Source organism: Protopterus annectens, chromosome 2.part1 (assembly GCF_019279795.1).
Source record: "Protopterus annectens isolate FY-2018-M chromosome 2.part1, PAN1.0, whole genome shotgun sequence".
NCBI classification, from domain to species: Eukaryota; Metazoa; Chordata; order Ceratodontiformes; family Protopteridae; genus Protopterus; species Protopterus annectens.
This window is the reverse complement of record NC_056729.1, coordinates 1,797,122,589-1,797,142,729: the sequence shown is the minus strand read 5'-3', so window position 1 is coordinate 1,797,142,729 and position 20,141 is coordinate 1,797,122,589. Positions and strand designations below refer to the sequence as shown.

The window sequence follows — 20,141 nt, the reverse complement described above, 5'->3', positions numbered from 1 at the left end:
TATTTATAAGCTTATCCTGAAGGATAGTACATAGGATAATACAGACAGGAAGAAATGGAAACAGGTGATCCGCTGTGGTGATCCCTAACGGGAACAGCCGAAAGAAGATGATGATGATGATGATGATGTATACACACACACACACACACACACACACACACACACACACACACACACACACACACACACACACACACACACGGGTCTACTTTCGATCACCAAAAGTACACCTTGTAGAATACAAAAAGCCAACTCCTGTTAAGCAAAACAAGAAGTTATGTACTCACCATAACGTTCGATGTATGTAGTCCATCTCGCCTCACATTCTTACCCGTGAGTTCGGAGCCGAATGTAGGCTCAGACTCGGCCATACTTTAGCTCAAAGTCTTTCAATTGGCTGGGCTAAGATGGTATCCTATGCTACACTGCTCTCTATCTCCAGATCTAGTTTGCTGCGAGCACCAGCACTCACTCTCCATGCATAACAACACCTAAGGAAGGAAGAACAAATCAAGAATGAAGGGAATTCTGAAACCAGGCCTAACCTCTAGATCCTCCAGGATGGGGGAAAGTGGGGGGTAAGTAAGAATGTGAGGCGAGATGGACTACATACATTGAACATTATGGTGAGTACATAATTTCTTGATGTTATGTAGTCCAATCTCGCCTGCATTCTTACCCGTGGGACAGCGTCCCCAGCACCTAAATCCTGGGAGGCTCAGTGGAATATACTCCTGAGCACTGTGGAACCAAAGGAAGACCTGCCTCTAGATACCACATCTAACTTGTAATGAGTAACAAAGGTGTGAGGAGATGCCCAAGTAGCCTCAGCACAAATATCATCCATAAACAATCTGGCCTGAAAAGCTGTAGATGTAGATACAGACCGGGTAGAGTGAGCCTTCACTCGAAACGTTAAATCTCTTCCCACTGAAGTAAAATTAAAGAAATACAACTGGAAATCCACCTAGACAATGTGATTTTGTAAACAGGAGACCCAATTCTGTTTTCCGAAAATGAAACAAACAACTGCTCAGATTTTCTGAGGTCCTTCGTTCTGTGCAAATAAAATCATAACTGTCTGTGCACATCCAACTGATGAAATTTTAATTCTGCCTTGTTCGAGAACTGAGGAAAAACACTGGTAATTCAATGGATTGCTTAAGGTTACTAACTGACGCTACTTTGGGAAGAAAGGAAGGATTCGGTCTGAGAGAAACCCTGTCCTTATAAAAAATCAAATAAGGTGGTTTAATTGATAAAGCTTGAAGCTCCGAAACACGTCTGGCTGATGTGATGGCTACCAAAAGGACAGTCTTCCAAGTTAAAAATTTTAAATCACAAGTGGCTGCAGGCTCAAAGGGGGGGGGGTGAAGTAAGACCCTGTAGAACAAAGTTTAAGTCCCAAGGCATAACAGGTTCACAGACAGGAGGACAAAGCAACAAAGTGCCTTTCAGGAAAGCCGTACAGAGTCTATGTGCCATTAGACTAGGTTCGTCTGCAACGAGAAAGGTACAAATTGCCGCCAACTGGACTTTAATGGTTGCGGCAGCTGATCCCTGGTTGAAAAGCAGAGAGAGAAACTCCAATACTGATGAGATTGTGGCTGTGTAAGGGTCAATCTGTTTGGCATATGCCCAGATGGAAAATCTCTTCCATTTGCTGTAATAAATCTTCCTGGTCGAAGGCTTATGAGAGGAAGATAGAATATGAACCACATCCGACGTAAAATGGTGAAGCCTAACTAATGACGGAAGTGGAGTAGACAAGCTCTCAACCGGAGGGTCCGAAGAGAGGGATGGAGCTGCCCTGACATATGAGTCAGTAAGTCTGGTTGTGGGTCCAGAATCCAAGGAGCATCCATGAGATAGGGATGGAGAAAGGGGAACCAAATTTGATGAGGCCAGTGTGGAGCAATCAGAATCATTTTGCTTCCCAAGGACTGCTCTTTCTGAATAACCTTTGACAGCAAAGGAACCGGAGGGGAGGCATATAGTAGACCGGAGGGCCAATCGTGGACTAGAGCGTCCTTGGGTGACTCCCCCTTAGGGGGGGATAAGGGTGAAATAGCTGCTGCATTTGGCATTGAGGTGGCTGGCAAAAAGGTCACAGCAAGGCTCACCCCACCTGCGGAAAATCTGCTCTGCAACTTGACAGTTCAGGGACCACTTATTAGGCATCAGAATAGCTCTGCTTAGCCTGTCTGCGATCACATTGGACTTCCCCGGAATGTGCGTTGCTACCAGAAAATCTTGGGAAGACACTGCCCACTGCCACACTCGCATGGCCTCTCTGCAAAGGGGATATGACTTGGTTCCTCCCTGTTTGTTCAGATACCATACCACCAACATATTCTCTGAGTGGATTGTAATAGTCCCGAGAGGAAGAAAGCTCTGAAGTGCTTGCAACGCTAGTAGCACTGCTCTCATCTCCAGGACATTGATATGCAGATGCATCTCGTGCTCTTGCCACGTGCCTTGGACTGTCCTGCCTAGATAATGCCCCCCACCCCATATGGGAGGCATCTGTGGTCACCGTAGCAACCGGAGGCGAAGGAACGAAGTCTTTTCCTGCACTGAGGTTGCCGGTGTGAAGCCACCAATTGAGATCCTGTTTGCACCTGTCTGTGAGCAGAATAGGGTGAGAAAGTGGAAGACGTTGAAGAGACCACTGAGCAAAGAGTTGCCAGTGAAGGAGCCTCATATGTAACCTTGCCAGGGGAACTAACATAATTGTAGCAGCCATCATCCCCAACAATTGGAGGTCCAGTCATGCCTTCACTCTCCTCAGAGGGAGCAAGGCATAAATCTGTTGTTGTAAAATTCTGATTCTTTCCTGTGGTAAAACGCCTGCATGAGCATGGTGTTTAATTTGGCGCCTATAAAGGTGACACGCTACGAGGGCAACAAGGCAGATTTTTCCCAGTTCAAGGTGATGCCCAACTGTTGACATAGGTTCATAGCGGTGTCTCTGGTCTGAAGTAGCAGATGCCTGGTGGTGGCAGTAAGAAGCCAGTCGTCCAGGTATGGAAACACTTGGAATCCCTGATGTCTCAAGTGAGCATTCACCACTGCCATTTATTTGGTAAACACCTTGGGGGCTGTGGTGAGACCAAAGGGCAGGCTCGAAACTGAAAGTGACTGGCTTCCAGCCAGAAGCGTAGGTGACTTCTGGATGCCCTGTCCATCTTTATGTGGTAGTAAGCATCCTTGAGGACGATGGGGCACATCCACACTTCTTTTTTCAACAATGGGAGAGTAGATTGCAACGTGACCATTCAGAACTTGGACTTTTGCACATGGGTGTTCAATCGGCTGAGATCCAAAATGGGTCTCAGGTCCCCTGTCCTTTTTGGCACCAAAAGGAATCTGGAGTAAGTCCCTAATCCGATCTGGTCTAAGGGGACATGTTGGATGGCTTCTTTTTCTAGCAGCTTTGAAACCTCTGAAGCCGGGGAATCCCTTTGACTGGGTGGAACATCCGGGATTTTCTTGATTGGAGGGGGAGTTGACGAGAAGGGAATGATATATCCTCCGGAAATTATTTGTAGAACTCATTGGTCCTGGGTGATACCTTGCCAGGCCTCCGGGTATAGTGAGATGCAACCCCCGACTGGCTCCAGAAATGCACAGTCGGGCCTCCCATCAGGAGTGCTGGTCGGGAGAACCACGAAAGGAATCGTGGTCTCCCGAGTTACAAGGGCCTCCTCTGCCCCTAGGGCAGTGTCTGCCTGAATTACCACCCCCTCCCGTGCCTCTGGAGGGGGACTCACCTTGTGCATCGGGAAAAAACCTCTGTGATTTCTTGAACCACATCTTCCCACCCCTCTGGGCCTTGCACCATGGCATCCACAGGGACTCCCTTGGATAGAAATTCCTTATCAGAAGCGGCAGACAAAAATTTATTGGGTCTCATGGGGACTGGTTCCACAGAGTCAGGGGTTTCCCATACCCTTCGACAAACCAGATCCAGAAGCTCTTCGAAGGGTGGAGACACCCAGGAGGTGGAGGGCTGAGCACCAAAGGCCTTCAGGAACACCTACTCCTCTTCAGAAGGGGCTTTGGATGGCCAGTCACCTCTTTGCTTCAAAATCTCTAGGATGTCAGAGAAAGAAACATCCTCAGAGGATGACACAGGGGACCCCTCCGATTCCTCGAGGTCAGTGTCTGACGTGAGAGACTCATCTTGGGAATCTATGTGCTTCCTTTTGCACGTTCTCTTTCTGGGTGGCTCCTCAGGCAAAAACTCTGAGGGGCCCTCAGAAATATGGGGATCACTCGTGGGGGTACCCTGAAGCCTTGGGGCTTTGCTGTCAAGACATAGAGGGCGATCAGAGACCAGCACCGGTGCTGTAGGGGACAGAGTGACTGAACCGTATGATGCTGCTGATGACCTGGCCAGCTCACTCCGCATGGCCTCGAAGGCTGGTCCTTCCAGGTCCAAAGATCGGCCAGCCATGGAAGACCTCAGATCAGAAGGAACCAAGTCCGAAGCCGAGACAGTAGTCAGGCTTCCTCACGCTGAAGCACCGAGAGGGAGACTAGGAGCCAAGAGGTGTCCCGAAGCCTCCCCTCGGGTCTGACCGAGGAATCCTGAGTCCTGAACCCCATGGAAGACGCCGACAGAGTTGGAGCTGACGTCGGAACTGATAAGCCAGGAGGGGCTATCGGAACCAACCTAGGGACATCAAACAGAGCCGCCTACTCCGGCTGCTAAAGCTGAGATGCGCTTGGAGGAGGAAGTATCGATGTAGGTAGAGGGACCGGCTCCGGAGCCGACTGGGTTGGAGCCGAAAACAATTTAGCCAGTACCAGTGACTGAAGAAGTCTCTGCACCACTATCGACATCCACATCCTATAAGGTCCTGGAGGATTTAAAGGATAGGGAAGGAGATCAAGACCTCCTCTCTGAAGGAGACCTGCGAGTAGGAGATACCGGCCTAATGCTAGGCGACCAGCTCCAAACAGGCTCCGAGAGAATAAGAGCCGAAGCAGGTTTCATAGAAATTGACACTTCCTGCGGCCCTGAGGACAATGGAGCCGAGGATGTAATCGAAGATTTAGCTGTTTTCTCCGGTGGCTCCGAGGATACTGATGGAGCCGGGGATCGCTTTTTAGCCTTACAAGATTTAGCTTTAGATGGAGAAGACTTAAAGCTGGAAGCACTCTCCAAACCCTCCTCGAAGGAGGGTTTCAGAAGTCCCTTTAAAATCAATTTGTTCTTCCTTTCCTGAAGAAAACGCAGGCTAAAAGCATGACAAAAATTACACGATTCCTGGAGGTGAATCGCTCCCAGACAGTACACACAAACAGAGTGTCCATCAGTGATAGACATCTTATAACTGCACTTTGTGCACTTCTTAAAGCCCGAAGGCTTATGCTCCTTAGTATCTTTAGACATAGTCACTGCAAAAACTGAGTCACTAACCCAACAACCAGACCAACAGTCACTCAGCCACAAGTGCGGGAACAGAACAAACAGACAGTACACCACAAAGACCTCTAACATAAACGGTCCTAGAACACAAGGTCAAGAGGGAGGACTAGTTCCTCTAAATTAAACGGTCTTAGCCCAAGGGAAGTTAAGTTAGCACACGAAGTTAAGCGAGGGGACAGACTAGGTCTCCTCTAACTGAAACGGGCCTAGCCCATTGGAAACAGCAAGAGGGATACCACAAGAAACACGCTAAGACAAGAAAAAAACAACTTTTCCACAAACACAGTTCAAAGATACACACAAAAATAGCTATGAAAATAGCTTTTTTTTTGCAAAAACTTCTCTGCTATAAAGATGAAAAGAATACTTAGCCACAGCCAAGAGCGAGACCACGTCCGAGCTACACGAGCGGCAAACGAGATCTGGGGATAGAGAGCAGTGCAGCATGGGATACCATCTTAGCCCAGCCAATTGAAAGACTTCGAGCTAAAGTATGGCCGAGTCGGAGCCGACATTCAGCTCCGAACCTAGGGGTAAGAATGTAGGCGAGATTCATGTACAGTTTAACGAAAACACAGTTTTGCCAAATACACATCAGCGAATGATGGTTGGCAGTTCTGGGATTCTGTGAAACAACAGGTGTGGTGTTATTTAGTTCTTAGTTACACTTCTAATAAGAATGGAAGGTGTACAACAGTTGGGGCTTGTTGATATAGATTGTGGTACAGTGAGGATAAAGAAATGTACCCTTTTCTCCACTGTAGTGCGATCACGCAGTTAGTATATATAATTAGCGAGGGTGTGGGGGCTTGCAAAAATTAGTTTTTAGTGTATTGGTTAGTTTTTTGTTAATTCGATGATTTGTATTTTGCAATAGTGCGTTTTCTTTAAACTGCACTTTCGCTTAACAGGCGTCATGTTTATATATACATCTAGATGATATCATTATTCGTGAATCCCTGTTGTACATGAGGGCTTTATGATTTTTTACTTACTAATTTATTCAGGCCAATAAAGACTTAGAAGTAAAAAGCAAAAAATCATGGACATTCAGAAGCCATACACTGAAACACTGGTATGTCCCTAAGGGATTATTTGTACATATCCCATGGGCCACTACCACAGAAGGTTTAAGGTATGACACAGTGAAAATGCTAGCTTGGCTGGGTCTTTCGTCCAGCTTTTTATTGTAATTATAAAGCGGAATAAGGAAAGTGCAGAAAGCTAATATGCAAAAGTATGGTAAAACAAGATCATCTTGACTTATGCGGGAGGAAAAGACATTTTTGATGAGAGTGCAAAGCAGGTTAGGAAGGAAGCAAGAAAATGGGGCAATAAGGGAAGAAAAGGAAGATGTAGTGACTGGAGGATGATGCCAAGGTTTACATTAAAAAATAAAATGGCTGCATGATGCTTTATGGACAGAAGGGTGACACTGAGAATGTAGGCAAAAAGGAAATGGTGGAACATTTTATAGAGACTAGAAAATAACAAAAAAAACTGTTTCAGCCTGTACAAAATGACAGGGAGAGCAAAAGGGGGTGGCAAGGTGCATTCAAGGTAAAATAAACCCAATTACAGAAAACACAGAGATGAGGAAGGGGAGGTAGATGACTGAGATGATGCCACTAGCCTAAGGGATGCATCAAAGATGTCTGTTTGCTGACATCTCTGTACTTTCCAAAGGAATGCAGGACATAATGAGGAAGGAAAGCTTAGAAACAAGATCTAAAAACAGTCGAGAACTGTAGTCATTAACTGGGGGGGATGACTAATCTCTAGAGACAGGAACAAGAGGGAAATGGTAAACATTAGGGTGAAAACAAAATCTCAGTAAAAATGACATTTCCAACATGGGCAGTGGTTCACTGTGGTGTACAGATCACCAGGTGCAGCAAATAACACTAAAAGCCTCAGGAGAAGCATTAGAAGTTAGAGAAATGATGGGAAGAGAAAGCACAGAAACATCAGCCCATACTAAAAAAAAAAAAAAAAAAATAGGGATGCTGCAAGGAAATCTTCCAACAAGGGATACTGCAAAGGAATATGACAACAGACTATTTATTATATTTATTTTTTATTTTATTTATTTTACATTTGTTGACCGGGCTAGTCTAACTGGATATATGTCCATTTTCAGTAGAGGCCCGGGGAGAAAAGCTCCAGGGAAAAAAAACATACAATTTAATAGAGAATAACATAAAAATAGTTTTATACAGCAATAATTATACCATAAAAGCAGTTATATACAGCAATAATTTTAGTATAACATGTTAGCTAAAGAAATAGTTAAAAGAATATAAAAAAATAGAAGAATTAAAAGTTTTTTTTTTTTTTTTTTTTTTAATAATCCACTCTTACAAGAAACAAGTCTTAGAAGGGTAGTATACTAAGTAGGTTAAAGTATACTAGTAACAATTTATTTATATGTGAGAGAAAAGGATATAAAAGTATTTTAAGAAGGTTTGTAATAGGAGAAAAGTAAAAGATCAGAGTCAAGAAAATGTTAGTCAGGGTTAGAACAGGAGCATAACCAGTGGTTATTGAAGTACAGCTTTAGATTTCCTTTAAAAAGTGGGAGAGCGGTCCAAGATGTAAGTTCAGGTGGTAACTGATTCCATACTTTTCCGACAGAGTTAGAGAACAAGGAATCACCAGCCAAGTTTTTAGATTTAGTAATATTCAAAAGCATTTTGGAGGAGCGTAAATTTTTGAGATTGCTATATGGTATAATGAAGCTAGAGAGTATGGGAGTGTTATGGGGTTGATAAAGGGACTTGTATGTTATTGTGAGTTGCTGAAATTGTATCTGATTCAGAAATTCTAACCAGCCTAGTTGTTTCAGATTTAGACAGTGATGAGCTCTAAATGGGGAGCTTGTAGCGAATCTGGCAGTGTTATTATAGGATATAGCTAGCTTGTGAAGGTTCTTTTTAGAGAGATTAGTGTAAATGAGAGAGGCATAAAGAAGGCTTGAGAGTAAATGAGTTCTAGCTAGTGGTGTAAGATAAGGTTTTATTCTATAGAGGGATCCTAATTTTCTGTTAACTGATTTTACTGTAACATTTATGTGGGTATCAAAGTTGAGATTATTGTCAATTGTGATTCCTAAGAGTTTAGTGGTTAGATTGATAGAAATAAGGGTGCCATTATTAGATGTGAGAGTGAAGTGTACAGGGGTAGTCTTTTGGGTTGGTGTAAAAGAGTAAAAGTTTCGTTTTTTTTGGGGTTAAGTAGGAGGCAGCGGTTAGAGAACCACTGTTCTACTGTATTGAAAGCTTTTTGTGTATGCGACTGAAGTTCAGCCTGAGAGGTGGCTGCACAGACAATAGTAGAGTCGTCTGCATATTGAATACATGTGGAGAGTGGAATGGCTAAGTAGAGGTCATTGATGTAAATGGAAAACAAGAGAGGGCCTTATATGGAGCCTTGTGGAACACCTAATGTGATAGGCAGATGATTCGATAGTGTATTTTGCCAGAGTACAGCCTGCTGTCTGTTTTCTAGATAGGATGTGAACCAGTTTATGGATAGTGAATTTAGTGAGTAGGACTTTAGGATGTGAAGAAGGATTTGGTGATTAACCATGCTTTTGATAAATCGACAAAGACTGCTGAGGAGAGGATATTTTTGTTGCGGTTTTCGTTGATACAGTTTGTGAAGGAAAGCAAGGCAGAAGAGGTACTGTGGAAAGGTCTAAATCCATGTTGACAGTTTGCTAGTAGGTTGTGATGGAGAAGATGGTTCATTAGCTGTTTGTGGACACACTTTTCCATTATTTTTGCAAGTGGGGAGAGCAGTGCTATGGGACGAAAGTTGGACATTTTGTTGGAGCTTCCACCTTTGTGTAGTGGGATAATATGAGAAATTTACCAGATGGATGGGATAATACCTTCATTTATGGTTCTATTTATCAATATGGAGATGGGATAAGCTATGGCTTTAGATGCTATTTGCAGGAATTCAGCTGGGAGTTTGTCAGCTGAGGGGGTAGTTGCTTTTAGTTTTTGGAGAAGGGAGCCAATATATGATGTGGGCAATGGTTCTAACTTGAATACTGGGGGTTCCTTGGAGGTGAGAGTTTGTAGTTTTGAGATATCAGGGGATAGATGGCTAGCCAGAGTTTGGATAGTATTGGTAAAGAAAGAATTAAAGGCATTAGCTGTTTCAGTTGAATTTTCAGGATTAGCAGCTGAGGGGATGGGGGTAATAGTTACACCTGGATAAAGAAGTTTATTAATAGTAGACCAAAACTTCTGAGGTTCCTTGAGGGAGGATTGTTGTAGGTGGAGATAGTAGTTCTTTTTGTCAAGTAGGATGGCTTTTTTTGTATTATTTCTTTGCTGTCTTAAGGTTAGATGATCTGTAGAGTTCTTAGTAGGTCACCATTTAGCCCAGGATTTGTTTCTCTGAATGATTAGTTTCCTGGTTTGTTTGAGAGCCAAGGAGCAGGTTTAGCTTTATTTCTTGTACAGCGTATTGGGGCGTGATGGTCCAGGATTGTTAGGAAAGTAGAGCTGAAGTATTCAACTGCTTTGTTAATTGGGAGGGATCTTAATGGTGACCAATTACATTGTTTAAGTTCTATTTGGAAAAGCTCAGGGTTAAAATGCTTTTTGGTGCGAACTGTTCTGATAGTGTTAGGGAAGGTTGGGTTGGTTTTATGTCTGATTATGTATGTTAGCAGGTGGTCACTAAGATCGTCTGGGAGTGCTCCTGCTGTAAATTTGGTGAGGACTATTAGTCAGAATCCAATCTAAGGTTCTTTCTTTATTGTTCAGTTTGTTAATTCTGGTGGGGGAGTTAATAGTTTGTGAGAAACCATAAAGGTTAATGTGGATGGTAGGGTTTGTACTGCTACATGAATTCCAATCAATGTTAGGGATACTGCAAGGGAATCCGCCAACAAGCTGGGGATACTGCAAGGGAATCTGACAACAAACTAGGGATACTGCAAGGGAATCTTCCAGCAAGGGATACTGCAAAGGAATATGACAACAAACTAGGGATACTGCAAGGGAATCCACCAATAAGCTAGGGATACTGCAAGGGAATCTGACAACACATTAGGGATACTGCAAGGGAATCTGACAACACACTAGGGATACTGCAAGGGAATCCACCAACAAGCTGGGGATACTGCAAAGGAATCTGACAACAACCTAGGGAATACTGCAAGGGAATCTGCCAACAAGCTAGGGATTCTGCAAGGGAATCTGACAACAAACTATGGATACTGCAAGGGAATCCCCCAACAAGCTAGAGAAATTGCAAGGTAATCTGAACTTGATTTGTTCAGTATTACAGATGTATTTATGTCAAAAATAAAGTATTTTTACTCTTAAACTGGTACAATGTTCCACTATAAATGATAATAGTAAATTTTTTTGAAAATCATTAAATTACTTGAAAAATGCACAAGTTTTTCTCCCCCTAAAAGAGGGAGAAAGTACAGTTTTGTACCTACCATAAATGTAGATGTCCGAACTGGATAGCATCTGCAGTCATAACAAGTGGGTTGTCCTGTCGTCAGGCAGCCCTGCAGTCGGCCGGATTCCAAAGTCCGGGTCCGGCTTCGGCTGATGTCGCACTCCATCCGACGTCATCTCTGTTGGTCTTCGGGTATAAAAGCATCAGCCGACGCCATTTTCCTCAGTGTTTCTTGCCCCAGATGCCAGTAGCCCTCTTGCAGGCTAAAAATTTGGATAGATGCCAATGTTTCCAAATAGATAGAGGTAAACACAACAATAAGCATATATGTACATATATACAAACAAATACACCATAAAGACTCCCCAACAGCTAGCTATTAGGAGGGTAAACACCCTAGGAGTACCACAGAGGGGAAGGAGGGAGGGTAATCCTGACTGCAGATGCTATCCAGTTCGGACATCTACATTTATGGTAGGTACAAAACTGTACTATGTCCTTCATGGATGCATCTGCAGTCATAACAATGGGTAGAATACCATAGCCAACTAGGGAGGAGGATAAAGGTAGATTATGGTGTGTTTAGGATCCCTTGCAGTACAGCAGTGGCAAACCCTGCTCGGGATCTGGAATATAGAGGCAAATTATAATGCTTGGCAAATGTATGCACGGAGGTCCAAGTAGCCGCCTCAATAATGTCTTTGGTTGCCACTCCTCGTAAGAAGGCTGTGGTAGTGGCTGTTGCCCTTGTAGAATGAGGTCTTATGTTCTGTGGAATTGGTTTTCCATGGAAGGAGTAACAGTATCGTATGCAATTTCCTATCCATTTGGAGATTGTCTGTTTGGAAATAGCTTTTCCTTCCCTTCCTGTTGCATAGGCTACAAAAAGTTGGTCAGTCTTTCTGCTATTTTTTGTTCTGTCCAAGTAGTAGCGTAGCTGTCTATGTACATCCAAGGTATGCAGTATTCTTTCCCCTCTGTTTTGTGGGTTGGGAAAGAAGGTAGGTAGGTGGATTGCCTGGTTTAAAGACACTCTGGATACCACCTTGGGCATAAATGTAGGATTAGTCCTCATGGACACTCTATCTTGGTGGAAGATTAGGAAGGGTTGCACTGCCATTAAGGCCTGTAGTTCTGAAACCCTCCTTGCTGAAGTGATTGCCAGTAGGAAAGCAGTTTTCCATGACAGGTGTTGTAGGTCTGCTGTTGCTGCTGGTTCAAAGGGTGATAGTGTCAATTTTTCTAGCACAAAGTTTAAATCCCAAGCTGGTAATGGTGGTTTCCTTGGAGGTTTTACATTCTTGATTCCTCTGAGGAACTGCCTGAGCAAAGGGTGCAAAAACAGGTGGATCAAAGCTGTATTCTGCTGAAATAGCTGATGCATGTATCTTGATGGAGGAGTAGGACAGGCCTGAATGAAGAAGTTCGCCAGATACTCCAGAATGTTAGGCATATCTATGTTTGACACATCTTTTCCTCTTTCCGTACTCCAAATGACAAACCTTTTCCATTTTCCAGCATAGTTCCTTCTTGTTGAAGGTCTGCGTGCTTCAAGAATAATGTCTTTAACTCTTTGGGAAAGTTCTGGATTAGCTGCTGCTATGTGATGTTCCATGCAGTCAGTTGCAGTGTTTTAGGTTTGGATGTATGATGCTGTAGTTGTTCTGAGTTAACATCAAAGGCATCAGGGTATTGGCCACATATTGTTCGAGACATGCTCTTCAGTAGTGGGTACCAGTGTTGTCTTGGCCAGTTTGGAGCTATCAGGATTATCCTTGGACGTTCTTCCCTGATTTTTAGCAGTACCTTGTGTATCAAGGGAAGAGGTGGGAATGCATATGCTGTTAGGCCTTTCCAGTTGAAGGAGAGTGAGTCCACTTTCCATGCTAGTGGGTGGAATGTCCTTGTGCAGAATTTTTTGAGCTGGTGATTGAGAGGTGATGCGAATAGGTCTATCTGTGGCATTCCCCATTTCTTCGAGATGGTCTTGAAGATGTCCGGGTGCAGCTTCCATTCGTGAGCATCCGAAGTGGTTCTGCTTAATATGTCTGCTAGAGTATTGTCTTTCCCCGGTACAAATATTGCCTGTAACTGAATGTTGTAGCTGAGTGCCAGGGTCCACAGCTCCAAGGTCATTCTGCATAGGGGGTATGAATGAGTGCCTCCCTGTTTGTTGATGTACCACATGACTGTGGTGTTGTCTGTCCTTATCATCAACTGGCCCTCTTTGAGAAATGGTTTGAACTTTCGGATTGCCAGTTTTACTGCCAGCATTTCTTTTAGATTGATGTGCAGGTGAAGTTGATCCTGTGTCCACAATCCTTGCACGCATTTGTCCAGCATGTGGGCCCCCATCCTAGGTCTGAAGCGTCTGTTGTGATGGTCTGGCTTGGTTGACATCTGCGAAAGGGTAGGCCTGGGTTTGACTGGCATGCCTGAGCCCACCATAGGAACTCCTGTTTTAAGCATGGAATTAGTGGGATTTCTGTTTCTAGACTGTGTCTGTGTTGGGACCATAAATTCTTTAGGTACCACTGTAGTTTCCTCATATGTAGTCTGGCAAATGGGACCAAGATTATGCATGATGCCATGAAGCCCAAGGTCTGCAGAACTTTTCTTGCTGTTAACTTGTTCAGTTTTGTTAGTGCCAAGAAGTAAAGAGGAAGTTCTTTTTGTTTTTCTGTAGTCAGGAATGCCATTTGTTGTACTGTGTCCAATTCCGCATCCAAGAATGTCCTTGTTTGGGATGGTATCAGCCTTGACTTTTGTAAATTGACTGTGTATCCCAGTCCTTGTAGCAAGTAAATGACCCTTTGTAAATCTGTTGTCAGCTTGCTTTTGTTGTCCCCTTGTAGCAGGCAGTCGTCCAGGTATGGGTAAATTTGAATTCCTGTAGTCTGCAATGGGCGATTACTGATGCCAGGCATTTTGTGAATACTCTGGGCAGTAGATAAGCCAAAGGGCAATGCTGAGAATTGATAGTGCTCTGATCCTGCAAGAAATCTGAGGTATCTTCTGCAGATTGGTCGAATGGGGACGTGCAGGTATGCCTCCTTGAGATCTAGAGTTACCAGCCAAGACTCCTTGCCCAGCATGGGAAGAAGCTGCTGTAGGGTCAGCATTTTGAATTTTGGGACAATGATGTATGTATTTAAGGTGGACAGGTCGAGAATTGGTCTCCAACTTTTTTCCTTTCTTGGGACTAGGAATAGTCTGGAGTAGAACCCCTTTCCTTGTTCTGCTGTTGGCACTCTTTCCACAGCTCTCATGTTTGCTAACTCCATTATCTGGCGTAGAGCCTCTGTTTTTGATTTGGAGGTAGATTTGGCATTCCTCTTTGACTGGTAAAGTGTGGAAGTGAAACCGTAACCTTGATCTATGGTTTGTAAAATCCACTTGTCTTTTGTTATGTAGTGCCAGTTCTTTGAAAATAAGGTTAACTTTCCGCCTAGAGGAGCTGCTATTTGTTCCCTGGTAGGCGGATTTAGGATTAAGTCACTGTGGTTGTGCTGATGTAGTGGCAGTGGCTGTGTCTGTGCCTCTGTTGTTACCTTGCCACTGTCGTCCTCTGTAGGCACCTCCTCTGGATTGGTTTCTGCCTCTGGAACGTCTATTCCTGCCCCTTTGAAATTTTGTGGAGTCAGGAAAGGACCAATTTTTGGCAGGCCAGTTCCTGCTAAACCTTGCGGGTTGAACCTGTAAGAAATCTTTAACAGTTTGAACAGATTTTGCCTTTTCTTCCATTTTCTTCATAACCTGCTGGGCAGGTGTACCAAACAAACTTGTCTTGTCCATAGGAGCATCTAGCAACTTAGCTTTAACATGATCCGGTAAAGCTTGTTCCTTTAGCCATGCATGCCTTCTTATCACTGTGCCTGTCATGGCTGATCTAAATGAAGCCTCCAGTGCATCATAGCCACATTTTAAGGAATGGTTGCTAACCTGTTGTATGTTATTTACCATCTCTAATACATATTTCTTATCAAGAGATTCATCAGTGGTTAGCTTTTTAGTTAACTGATCAAGCATAAACTCTTGGTATTGTATCATGTGAAACTGACAGTTTAAAGCTCTAGCTGAAAGAGTAGCTGAAGTGTAGACCTTTTACCCCATCTGTCTAGTGACCTTGCTTCCCTTTCAGAAGGAATAGGGTTTTAGCTGTGGTCGGCTACAGCCTTGGGACCCTGGGATATAGTTTCTGGGTCTGCAAGTGGGGCCTTGTAAAGGTGGTGATGAGTATCTGGCACCCTGTAAAATCTGTCTGGATTGGCAGGGGCTGGGGTAAAGAATCTGGAGCGGAGCAAACATCATTGAAAGCATCATCCACCACAGAGAGAACAGGAGGTATAGCTAAGGGCCTGTGCTGTGGGAGGTGCAGAAAGGTCCTAAGTCTTTTCTGGAGTCTGAAAAATCCTGTTGCTGCCATTGGAACTGTTCTCGCATGGCATGCAAGGTTTCCCCAAAGGAGAATTCTTCTGGTGGGAAGCAGCTGGAATGGATTCTTCAGCATCAGAATCTTCAAAATTGGAGAAGGGAGCCTCAGGCTGGTCAGTTATGTCTGATTCATCAGCAGAATCTTCAGAAGACACTGGCTCAGGGGCTCTGCCCTAGGTCTCTTCTCTGGGGGCTGAGAGGCCCTGTCTGGGTGAGATTGAGATCCTCTAATTAAAGAAATTAAATCTTCTGCCAAAGAAAGCATTTGAGAACTAGAAGAGGGCCTGGATGTGGGGGTTTAACAGGCACTGTTTTAGTAGTCTTGGCTGCTTTAGCCCTGGCGAAGGCCTTAATGGACATGGCAGCTGGAGGCCTAGCAGCACCACGTGCTGGGGTAGAGACATCCAAGGGGATGGTGTCTGATAAGTCAACCACCGTAGTGGGTAAAATTTCTGAGGTCGATTCAAGAGTTGTAGCAGGGGCCTCAGTTGTAAGAATAGGTTCATCTGTACTTTGAGCAGTTTTCTCGGTTTCGGCGAAACCGAGACACTCATGTTTGCTTTACCGTGGTTTCGCCGAAACCGCGGACCGCGAGTGTCGGTCTTTATCTTTGCGTTTTTTGGGGGTAGTCGGAGAATCCGACGGCATAATGTACGCAAAATCAGAACCGAAAAACTGTTCTGCAAACTCCGACCGACGCCTAAGCGTTCGTCGGTTGAAAGAGGCACAGGCCGAACAGGCTGCTACGTCGTGGGCTGGGCCTAAACAAGGCAGACAGTAAGAGTGGAAATCTTTATGAGGTATTTGTTTCCCACAGGTTAAACAATTGTTAACTTTTTCTGACATCGACTGAGGCAAGAAAGAGTCCCCAACGGGGTACTTAGCTTTAGAAGTCTTCGAAGTAGTATTCGGTAGAAGTAATCTCTGGATCCGACCGACCGGCACTTGCGAACAGCTTCTGCTTCAGGCGCCACGCGGCAAGAAACACTGAGGAAAATGGCGTCGGCTGATGCTTTTATACCCGAAGACCAACAGAGATGACGTCGGATGGAGTGCGACATCAGCCGAAGCCGGACCCGGACTTTGGAATCCGGCCGACTGCAGGGCTGCCTGACGACAGGACAACCCACTTGTTATGACTGCAGATGCATCCATGAAGGACATCCTCCACTATAAGAGGTATTGATCCTACAGAAATAAATCAGAAAGTGACCAACCTCCACGTTAAGGATTTGGTGAAATGGCCAAATCTGCACTAAAAGTGCCCCAGCTAAGGAGACACTATTAAGTTTCAAATATGAAAGGATAACTTCATTGCAAAACCTCAGTGGTTCAAAACTCCCAGCAGCTGAAAATACAATAAAAGCTGAAGCTGACCATGCTCTCACTAACTGTTCTACCAGTATATTTCCATTTAATATACACATTAGTAGCATTTACACTAGTAATAACCTGATCCTTCCTTTGCCTACTTTCAGGCCACCGCAATGTGGTATGAACCAACATACCGTTGAGACAGACCATAATGTGCAATTATTTTACTATACTCAGACATTTCAAAAAAGGTGATACACTCTACATTTCTTTAATGCAGAGAAGAGGGAGAAGAAAATCTCTGTTCCTCTCTATCTAGGCATTTAGTGTTAATTTGGTATATCAGTATCTATAGGAAAAACATACCTATAGCAAAGCAGCGTAGGACTGCAGTACTTCCTTCCTCCAGAATTAGTTCTGGTTCTTCTATTGTGATTTGTGGTATTCCCGGTGCAGAAATGGGGTATTCTACAGTAATGTCTACTGGGAACTGAGAAGAACCAATTGAATTCTGTGCCACACAAATGTAAGTGCCTGAATCCTCTAGATGAGCAGAAATAATCTACAACAGGAAACAAAACGTTTGTCAAACTCTTGTTCAGGGAGATAACAGTGTTAAGACAGTGCAGTTTACGTTACTTTAACAATACGACAGTGCTGCAGACTCTGTGACACAATAAAACATGGGCAGCAGGCAGTCTATATGAAGCATCATAGGGCTAGTTTTATAACATACAAAACAAGTGGTGAAACAAATGAAAAGTGTGAAGCAATCTATGGAGTCTACTCCAATGTTCTACAAACAGTCGTCTTTTAAGCAGCTGTAACTTCTTGTAATGATACTTACATGAGACTCTACATGAAGTAATTTTCTCGAATTACACAAATTTCAGCTCACAAAACATGACATCTTTATCCACACAACACATTTCACTGTGTCTCTTTCACATAAAAATAAATAATACATTGCAAAAAAATTAGAGGTCCAAACTAATGCAACACTTACTTGCACTCATAGAAAACAGAGAAATATAGGTACTGAAGCATCTTATTTAAAAACAATGAAATTTGAATGCAAACATAGATGCTTTACAGTTCACAGACATCGTCGAAGCCATGTATACGCATACAGTTCACAGACATTGTTGAATCCATGTATACACATACAGTTCGTAGACACTTTTGAAGCCATGTATATACACACAGTTCACAGACATTGTTGAAGCCATGTATATGCACACAGTTCACATTGTTGAAACCATGTATAAGCACAAAGTTCACAGACATTGTCGAAGTCATGTATACGCACACAGTTTACAGACATTGTTGAAGCCATGTATATGCACACAGTTCACAGACATTGTCGAAGACCTGTATAAGCACACAGTTCACGGACATTGCTGAAGCCATGTATACGTACACAGTTCACAGACAACGTCAAAGCGATGTATATATATATATATATATATATATATGTGTGTACAAAGTTCACAGACATTGTTGAAGCTATGTATACGCACACAGTTCACAAACATTGTCAAAGCCATGTATATGTACACAGTTAACAGACATTGTCGAAGCCATGTATATGCACACAGTCATTAACATGACTCACTGTTGAAGGCTAAAGCAGCATAAGCCAATAAAATATGCCATAACACTTTCGGACAAAACAACTTACCCCATCTTACCTACAGGAAAAGGACAGGAAAGTATTGTGTAAGAACTTACCATAACCTTAAATGTCCTTCTCTTCTATATGCTGCTGTATTCATGAATTAGGGAGTTTTCCTCTGGTGAACTCTCGTACGTCGGCCGTTATACAAAAGTTAAATGCTACCACTAGAGATGTCCCTCGCCTCTTTCAAATGTTGGTCGTAAATGGACATTGGGTTAAAAAGCAGATGTCAGCATGCACCTCTTCAGAACTGAATGTCGCTGGACACAGCAACAACAGAGTGGTTACACAATCAGGAATTAGGCAAGTGTAAGGGGGAAGGCTCGGTAGGAAACTATACAGCAACATGTAGAAGAGAAGGACATCTAAGGTTATAGTAAGTTCTTACACAACAATATTATGTCCTTCTATTCATATGCTGCTGTATTCATGGCATCAGGGAGAGTGCAAAAGTTCCTGTCCTAATGAAGGGGTGGTGGACCAGAAACACTTTCTACAAACCCATGGAGGATGGCTCTGGCGAATCCTGCCCTGGCTCTAGAGACCATATCCAGTTTGCAGTGTCTGGTGAATGTGTGAACTGAGTAACAAGTAGCTGCCTCTAGGATAGCAGCTGTGTTCAATCCTTTAAGGAAAGCCCCTGAGGAGGACACTGCCAGAGGCTGTTTGGCAGGTAAAGCAGGCAGAGGCTGAGAAATATGTTTAGTTTTCTGTTTCTTCTTCTTATGGTTCTCTGGGGGAGAGGATTCAGAAATGTGGTGGAGGGTAGGAGGGCCAGATGCCGGCTGGCACTCCACTAAATCAGAGACTATGTCCTCATGTACAACCCTGGTGGAATCACAAACTCAATCGGATGTATAACAGGAGGAAGAACATCATGGCAAAAATTAGGAGGTGCACCACCCAGCAGGATAAAAGCACTCTCATCAAACTAAACAACTCAGAGGACAAATAAAGTCTGACAAAGCCAAATTTGAGGTAAGTTTGGCCTCCCAGGCCAAGGACAACCACAAGGCATTCTTTAGCTATGTCCACAACCTCAAAGGCAATACACAATTGTGTGCAGAGCTCATTGTAAATGGAGACACCTATACTGAGCCAGAAGATATAGCAAACCTCCTGGCTGATAAATCCAGCTCCAACTTTACTCCTCTCTCCCCCCTCAACCTTCCCTCAGGAAATATCATCAAATACCTCCCCCTACTATCACTAGGGAACAGGTCCTTAATGCTCTCTTTAAGATCAAGAACACTGCATCAATGAGCCCAGAAAATAACCAGGATGCCTTCTAAATAGCATGAAACATGACCTATCAGGGCCTCTGGAATTACTATTTAAGTGTAGCCTCCAAATAGGCTTTGTGCCTCATGACTGGATAAAGGCAACAGTCATCCCTCTGCACAAAGGTGGGCCATCTATAGACCCTGGAAACTATAGACCCATAAGTCTCAATAGTCTTGTATGTAAAGCCATGCAAAGAATTATCATGGAGATGATCAACAGAGATACAGTAAACCTCCAGACACTGGCCCAACCCAGTTTGGTTTCGCCAAGGGCAGATCATGCCTACTCAACCTGGTGGACTTCTTTGAGAAGGTCACCAAAGCAATGGATGAGGGCAAAATCATTCACACTGCCTACCTTGACCTGGCCAAGGCATTTGACAAAAACCCCCACTCGGGCATTATTGACAAGCTCAAGAGGTTGGATACAAACCCGTATTTCACCCGGTGGATAGTTAACTGGCTCACAGAAAGGACCCAGGAAGTTAGAATTGGGGAGTTCACCTCTACAAAGAAGCCAGTCAAAAGTGGAGTCCCTCAAGGATCTGTCCTTGGACCACTCCTT

General features: G+C 43.8%; 1 protein-coding gene across 11 annotated transcripts in view; it reads right to left on the bottom strand.

Moving 5' to 3' along the window:
* Positions 1 to 20,141, bottom strand: part of HSPG2 (heparan sulfate proteoglycan 2) — a 2,126,006-nt gene that overhangs the window by 399,477 nt on the left and 1,706,388 nt on the right. For all 11 annotated transcript variants that reach the window (XM_044063227.1, XM_044063230.1, XM_044063231.1 and 8 more), the window contains one exon: positions 16,982 to 17,177. In XM_044063227.1, the coding sequence (XP_043919162.1) occupies positions 16,982 to 17,177 (196 nt within the window). The remainder of the gene's footprint in view (positions 1 to 16,981; positions 17,178 to 20,141) is intronic.